Source organism: Penaeus japonicus, unplaced genomic scaffold, assembly GCF_977035675.1.
Source record: "Penaeus japonicus unplaced genomic scaffold, GWHDUDI00000001_assembly GWHDUDI00000006, whole genome shotgun sequence".
Taxonomy (NCBI): domain Eukaryota; kingdom Metazoa; phylum Arthropoda; class Malacostraca; order Decapoda; family Penaeidae; genus Penaeus; species Penaeus japonicus.
Window position 1 is genome coordinate 36,202,147 of NW_028234408.1, and position 7,500 is coordinate 36,209,646.

At 36.4% G+C, this 7,500-nt stretch overlaps 2 protein-coding genes across 4 annotated transcripts in view; one reads left to right on the forward strand and one right to left on the reverse strand.

Moving 5' to 3' along the window:
• The window catches only part of alphaCOP (coatomer subunit alpha), a 67,999-nt gene extending 65,698 nt beyond the window's left edge, over nt 1-2,301 (reverse strand). Inside the window, exon 1 of one of the 2 annotated variants that reach the window (XM_086537929.1) lies at nt 2,197-2,301. The gene's annotated coding sequence lies outside the window, so the exon portion shown is untranslated. The remainder of the gene's footprint in view (nt 1-2,196) is intronic. The other variant, XM_086537926.1, reaches the window with a different exon arrangement.
• A 145-nt stretch (nt 2,302-2,446) lies between these two features.
• Nucleotides 2,447-7,500, forward strand: part of LOC122264978 (uncharacterized) — a 13,978-nt gene continuing 8,924 nt past the window's right edge. Inside the window, exons 1-5 of one of the 2 annotated variants that reach the window (XM_043034105.2) lie at nt 2,447-2,556; nt 5,848-6,022; nt 6,139-6,311; nt 6,536-6,981; nt 7,382-7,500. The exon at nt 7,382-7,500 is cut by the window's right edge and continues 70 nt beyond it. In XM_043034105.2, the coding sequence (XP_042890039.2) occupies nt 5,848-6,022; nt 6,139-6,311; nt 6,536-6,981; nt 7,382-7,500 (913 nt within the window). In that variant the 5' untranslated portion in view covers nt 2,447-2,556. Of the gene's footprint in view, nt 2,557-2,667; nt 3,031-5,847; nt 6,023-6,138; nt 6,312-6,535; nt 6,982-7,381 lie in introns of those variants that run through there. The other variant, XM_043034104.2, reaches the window with a different exon arrangement.

A 7,500-nucleotide genomic window follows, 5' to 3' on the forward strand; every position in this document is an offset into this window, starting at 1 on the left:
ATTGCCCTTCTCAGCTTGACCCTACTGGGTGGCAAGAGGAAAACACTTCTTTCAAGAAGAAGAATAAATGTAGGTGCTCTTGAACAACCAAGCAAGAGCTCACACACTTGTTCAAGACACTAGTCTTTTTGGAAGTCTAGTTTTGTATCCCACCACTGCCACCAGTTTGTAGTGTTTGATTGTTCAGTAGCACCTACATTTGACTGGTTGCAACAGAGGAACTAGCAATCAGCTTTAGTGTTATATTCTTGATGGAGATACTATAGTGCTACTCTAGTACATTGAAGATTACTTGAATGGTGGTCTTGCTGAGAAACCGTTTGACATGCAGTTTGTATGGGACTTCTGGCCTGACCCAGGTAGGGTCAAGCCTAGAAGGGTAGTCTTGTCTTAACCTCTAGCTTTGCCTTAGGTTACCTTGAGTTGACCTCCAAGAGGCTAAATAGTCCATGAGAATCCATGAAGCACAGAATACTGCATTTGGTTCCACAGCTTGGCTTGTGTTAATCTATTTTAATAGATTTACAGCTCACATCAAAAGGGAAAGAGCTCTCTTAAAAAAAGAGTACAATATAAAAAAATGAATTAAAATTCAAGGCACCTTTTGTACATGACGTTTCTAGCACAATATGAAAGTAAAGAAGTTATTCAATATAAAAAATAATTACTTGCAGCAGCTTCTTTGACCTTCATCCTTCACCAATGCATTTTTGTCTTTCCTAATATGAACTTGTTTAAAAAAGAGCCTTCTATATAAGAAAGCAGTTTCTGGATGTACAATTCATCTATAGATTAGAAGCAATGAAAATACCCTTTAATTGATGGAAATATCATTAGCAAGGAGCAAGGTCAGTTTTCTTTCTCGTATTATTTGAAGCTTTGTGAAGTGAGACTGATTGAGGCAGTTTGCAAATGCAGCTAATAAATTGTAAGAAACACACATTTTACATTAGGGAGAAATATACCACAATTCATACGATTTATGTCCCTACCCCAAAAAAAAAAAAAAAAAAAAAAAAATACTGGCTCCCCCAAGCCTCTATAATGGGGAGGGTTGCTACCTTTGATAGTAAAGGATTGTGTTGAAAAGGAACATCTGACCAGAACAATGAAGATTTTTGTCTGTGAAAGTCATATTGTCATAATTGGTGGCAAATTTTCTAAATAATACCGCATTACTAAATACCACAAAAGTGGTATCAACTATCCATAAATAATTGACTATGATTCACCCCCCCCCCACATACCCCACAATCAGGGCTTAAATGATAGGAGAGGACACTTGTTACACATCAGATCCTCTGACCTTGACACTGCACTGGTAAACAATCGACTGCTGTCTTTTTGTTTTACCTGATGTGCACTTATTTGAAAAAGAGCCATCTACTGAAATACAATTTTCCTCTACTGTTAGCTCTAGTCAAAGGGGAGGAGCTAACTTCATAACATGAAAAAGTTAGGTTGTGATGGGTTAGAATTTTGTAGACAAAAACACCCCAGAAACAAAGCATTCAAAATTCCCACCAAAATCATTTTGTGCAATTGCTTTGCACAAATTACACCATGCGAGTGAGTAAATCGTAAAGAAACTGCTTCTTTCATATCTTATTTTACAGTAGACAGGTATAAGATGAAACTAAGGTATAATTGTGCTATACATCAATGCAATTTATTAATATATTACCCTATAATTTCCCTGATATACTTCATGCCCTCCCCTACTATCAGGGCCTAGATTGTGGGGTACAATTGTGGAATCACGGATTGTATCCACCATAAGTGAGTAGTATAGGGTGAGAGGAATCCATTGGTACTACTTTTGTGGTATTTAGTAATGCTTCATTATTCAGAAAATTTACTTAATTGGTGAATTTACTTTTACATGTAACTCCATTGTAATCTGAATTAAGCATTTGTGCAATTTAGGGGCAAATTTGACATTTTGTGATCATTTGAAGTTTTAGGCTGCAAACATCTCCTATGTGCACATATCATATTCTGCACTGTGATCTTAAATGTATTTGTATTTAAAGATATGGTAAACAGTGAATTCTCTGCATGACACATCACAATTATTCATGACAGTTATTCATGATTAATGGTAAAAAATTATAGCAAAAACACAAATTGTGAAATAAAAGCGAATAGATACTAAATCACCAAACTAAAATTGTATTCAGATAAAAAAATATATACCTATCTACAGATGACGACATCCGCAAAACACCAAGATAATTAACATTATTCACACTCTACACTTGGGCCAGTTCAGTCTCGCCGTCAAATCTGCCAATGTTTACATGTATTCCCATTTTTTGTCATTTGGTTATAGAAAGAAAACGGTTCGCTTTTTTCAAGAAAGATCATATTATCATAGAATCATCAAAGAACAGACAACCAATTCGAAATATGTATATGTGTCCAACTGCCATAATTTGATGAGACGGAGAGAAGTAAGACGTAATTAACCCAGATGTCATAAAACCCTACTTGGCAACTTTGTTTGTTTTGACTCTTGGAAAACGGGATTAAGACACTCTTCACTTTTACTTAATTGTGAGATGTTGCATTAGTTTAGTTATAAATTGATTGCCATAACTACTCGATCATGTAACCATTGTAATTGATTTGTGCGATTCTAATATACAAATAATTTGACCTCACACTTTGACAGAGCTCCGAACATTGATGTATACACGTGTTCAACCAATACTGGTTGGTCTGCAGTGCTAAATGAACATAAAGTGAATTAAGTAATGTCATGATATACCCTAGGAATAATTCTATCATCAATAATCTACTCTAGTACTATGTTAGTCATTTCCGTCACATGAACGTGGTAGTAGACACATCTGACAAACAAGTGCATGACCTCGGTGTATCTTCAGCCTGGTGTTGCCATGTGTTTACCGGGGAGTGAAATTATGAGGATTCGCTAAGGATTTCCCAGTCACAAACTCATATTATATATAAGAGTAACCAAACATGAATGACATGGAAGGAGAAACGACAATATTTGATAAAAACGCGGTGAGCAGTAAGATAGAGATCATAGACCCAAAATACAATTGGCTCGTCTGCTGAATTTATTTCAATTTATCAGCTGATCGTGTTCATTTTTAATGACTTATGTAAATTGATAATTATCAAACGTTATACGAATTCTTAATATTGATTTAAGAGTAGATGATAATAGATTTTGCTTAAGTAGATTTGTAAATGTTTTTGAAAAAGTTATCAATTTATGAGGAGACAAGGTCATTGTGACTGCATGCTAATTTAGTGGTGGAAATTTAACATGTACAGAAATATTGTTACTTGATGCCATGTGGTATTTAGGATGAATAATTTCTTTGTATTACATTATTTAAACTATTATAACACTGGTAATTTTGGAAATATCTCTAGAAATATAAACATGAGAGCATGGACATAACCCATTTAAATACAGTATATGTATACAAATATATTATTATTATTATTTTTTTTTTAAGACAGAGATGCATGATCTAATTTTCTTTAGATATCAAGAATGAAATATGACTGAAATCTGTCAAACAGACTAAAAGAATTGTTAATGTAACTTATACTTAAGCATAGAATTAATGGATTGTTTCATAGTAACCATATATTGCATACCAGACTACACTGGGCCATCATTCCTCACTGACCATTAATTGTGACGAAATATGGTCCACGATAGGATTAATCATAGAAACCATATAGTGATTGAATTGATTATTTCTATTTAGGGTAACCTCCTTTTTTTCTGGCCTTGAGATATGCCTTACAAGTCTAAGGAATGGGCTTGAATGAACAAAAATTTCATTCATTTAAATCATTATGTAACCTGAGGTATGCTCTGGGAAAGAAAGAAATGCATCTGTTAATTCCCCTTGTAATTACTAACTAATTGTGAGATAGAATATATATACCACTTTGAACATTTCAAAAGGCTTTAGCTGAAATGAATTATTTTTTTTCTATATTTTTCCCCTTTATATATCTATTATACAAAGAAAATTATGCATGAAGTTACGGTTGTTTCTGAATGCACGCTATGATGGAAATTGTTCTTGCTCTTCTCCTTCTCCTTGTCTTTCCTTTGTTTGTATTTCTCCTCTTCTGCTTTCTTTTTCTCCTCCATTTATTCTTTCTTTTTTCTTGTTATCATTGTTAGCTGTTGTTACTGTTAATACTGTTCTTCTGCTTCTTATGCTTACTCTCTCTCTTTTTCTTATTCTGCTTCTTCTCATTCTCTTTCTCCATTTCCTTCTTCCCTTTTCCCTTCTTCTTTTTATATTTCTTTGTCTTCCCTATTTTCTCTTTCTCTTTCTTTTGCTCTTTCTCCTCCTCCTCCTCCTCTACCTCTTCTTCCTCCTCCTCCTCCTCCTCTTCATCCTCATCCTCCTCCTCTACCTCTTCTTCCTCCTGCTCTTCCTCTTCTTTCTCCTTCCCTTCTTCTCTCTTTTTTTTCCCCTCCTTCTCTTCCTCTTCCTCATCCTCTTCCTTCTCCTTCCATTCTTCTCTTTTCTTCTTATACCCCTCCTCCTCATCTTCCCTTTTCCTCCTTATCCACCTCCTCTTCCTCCTTGTTCACCTCCTCTCTCTCTTCTTCTTCCTCACTTCTCCCGTATCCTCTCTTCTTTTTTCTCCTCTCCTCCTCTTCCTCTTCCCCCTCCTCTTCCTCTTCCTCTTCCCCCTCTTCCTCCTCTCCCTCTCCCTCTCCCTCTCCCTCCTCCTCTCCCTCCTCTTCTTCCCCCTTTCTCCCTCTTCCTCTTTTTTCCTCTCCTCCTCCACCTCCTTCTCCTCCTACCCCTTTTTCATCTTCTCCTCCTCCTCCTCCTCCTCCTCCTCCTCCTCTTCCTCCTCCTCCTCTGCTCCCCCCTCTTCAGCCTCCTCCTCCTCCTCCTCCCCCCTCCTCTTCAGCATCCTCCTCCTCCTCCTCCTCCCCTCTTCAGCATCCTCCTCCTCCTCCCCCTTTTCCTTTTTCTTCTTTTCCTTCTTTTCATTCTCATTCCACTCGTCCACATTCTCCTTTTCCTCCACCTCCTCTTCCTCCTCCTCTTCCTCCTCCCCTTCCTCCTCCCCATTCTTGTCCTTCTGCTCCTCTTCCCCTTCCGTTTCCTCTTCCATCTCCTCCTTCACCTCCTAATCCTAATCCACCTTTCCTCTTACTAATCTTCTTCATCTTTTCCTCCTCCTCCTCCTCCTCCTCATCATCATCATCATCATCATCATTATTATCATCATCATCATCATTTCCTCTTCCTCATCCTCTCCTTCATTTCCTCTTCCTCATCCTCCTGCTCTTCATCTTCCTTTCCTCCTCCTCCTTGGCTTCCCCTCTTTTTCCCCTCCTACTATGTGATTGTCTACCAAGCCCTATTTTCTTTATTTCCTTCAGTGTTTTTTCCTTGAAGGAAAATTCTGTTACTTTCTTTTCCTTTTCCTTTTTATAATGTAATGCAGTGATCAAAATTTATTTGTCATCACATTATTCTCTGCTATTAAAATTCATACACTTTACACTTTTTTGTAATTGAGGGCAGACATGAGTGTGATAAAATACATTGCTAAGTGATTGGCACCTTTGGGGTATTGTGTCCCCCCAAATTATATGAGTTAAACATTCTCTGGCCTAATTTTAAGCAAATTTAATCATCTGTGGTCTAATTATATCAGCTGATCATTTGATCAACAAGACTTGATTAAAGTGTCAACTTCATAATCTGATACCATATACATAATTGTAAAGTTGCTACTAGACGACTTTTGAGTGTCCCAGTTTTGATCTGTTTAGCTTTTTTTTTTATTCATGAAGGAAAACATTACTTGTTTAAACAGATGTTTGCTGACACACCAGAGGGGAGTGATACTAATGAAGATCCACAGAAGATGGAGGATGTTGACCCTGGAGGAGGATCGCATGTGTTGTGCTCAAAGAGGATGCTCAGCACAGAGGATCCAGATTATGCTCGACCTCCAGATGCTAAACGGATGAGAGAAATGGAGAAGAAAGGTCAGATGTTTCTTAGATTTGAAATGAGACATCTGTTGAATTTTGTAAAAGATTTTTTTTTTCTTGTTCTTCTTCATCCTAATACTGATTATGCTAAAAAAAAAATCTATCAACAGCACAAGATGAACTCAGTGGACGAGTGATAAAAGTAGTCGATAGAGAATTTACATATTCCATCAATGAAAAGCAGAACGAATTGGAAGAAATAGACAATCGCATCCTACGGCTTCAACAGTGCCTACACACTTTACGATATTGTGTTTCGCTTAATTATTTCTCAATAAGCAAGGTGAGAAATAGTGATTTTTTTTTAAAGACAGAACTATATAAGTTTATTGTAATTAGATAACATTTCATTACATATAACAGTATATTACATTATAAATATGATGTGATATATGATATGTATAATATATATACATGTACAAACATAAATATATAAATATGCACACAGTTGTACATATTCAGATGTATGTATAAAGATATTACTTTCATTTTTGCCTTCTCTTTAAGAGTGCTGAAGTGATCAGTACACCAAAGAATCTGGAGATTCATCCAGCAGTAAGAAGACACCTTGGAAAGGCACCAAGATGTCGTTCATCACAAGAGGCCAACAGCGGTTCACCCTCCAAAAGTCTCTCTGCTGGTCAGAGTGCATCAGAAGAGGGACCCACAGATGGCAGTCAAGCAAGAATCATCTCAGAAAGTGTGAAAAAGGAGCCTAATATAGAATTAATTGAAAGAGGAATGGAAAATTGTCAAGGTCAAATGGTCAAAGTCAAAACAGAGGGTCACACTGATTCCAAATCCCAGGAGCAAGTGGGTGAAAGTGAACCAGCAAAGAATGAAGACTCTGTATCTTCTCGTCCTCCCAGTCCAAAATACCTGCCTCCAAAGCCTCCAGATAATCCTCAGACCATAGCACAGGGTCGTCACCAGCGGTTTCAGGCTAAAAAAAGGTAATACTTAAGGGCCATTCAGTTGGGGATTTTACACACACACACACACACACACACACACACACACACACACACAAAAAAAAAAAATATATATATATATATATATATATATATATATATATATATATATATATATATATATATATATATATATATATATATATATATATATACATATATATACATATATATATATATATATATATGTATATAAATTGATAGATAGGCAGATAACCCTCCATCATCTTGTTCTGACATCATAAACTTCTCCTTACATGTGCACTATTTTGTCTTACCCCCACCCCCATCCTCCTATACTCATGGTTTTATTCATATATCAATGTATCAGATATTTATATAACTTTATTGTTTTGAAATTTTGTTATATGTTACTTTTCAGAGTTGTTGTGGGAAATACATACCAGTATTTACCGCCCCATGCCAGTGAGGAAGCTGGGGATGCTTTAAGATACAAGTGGCAAGTGTATGTACGTGCACCAACACAGAGTGATGATGTTT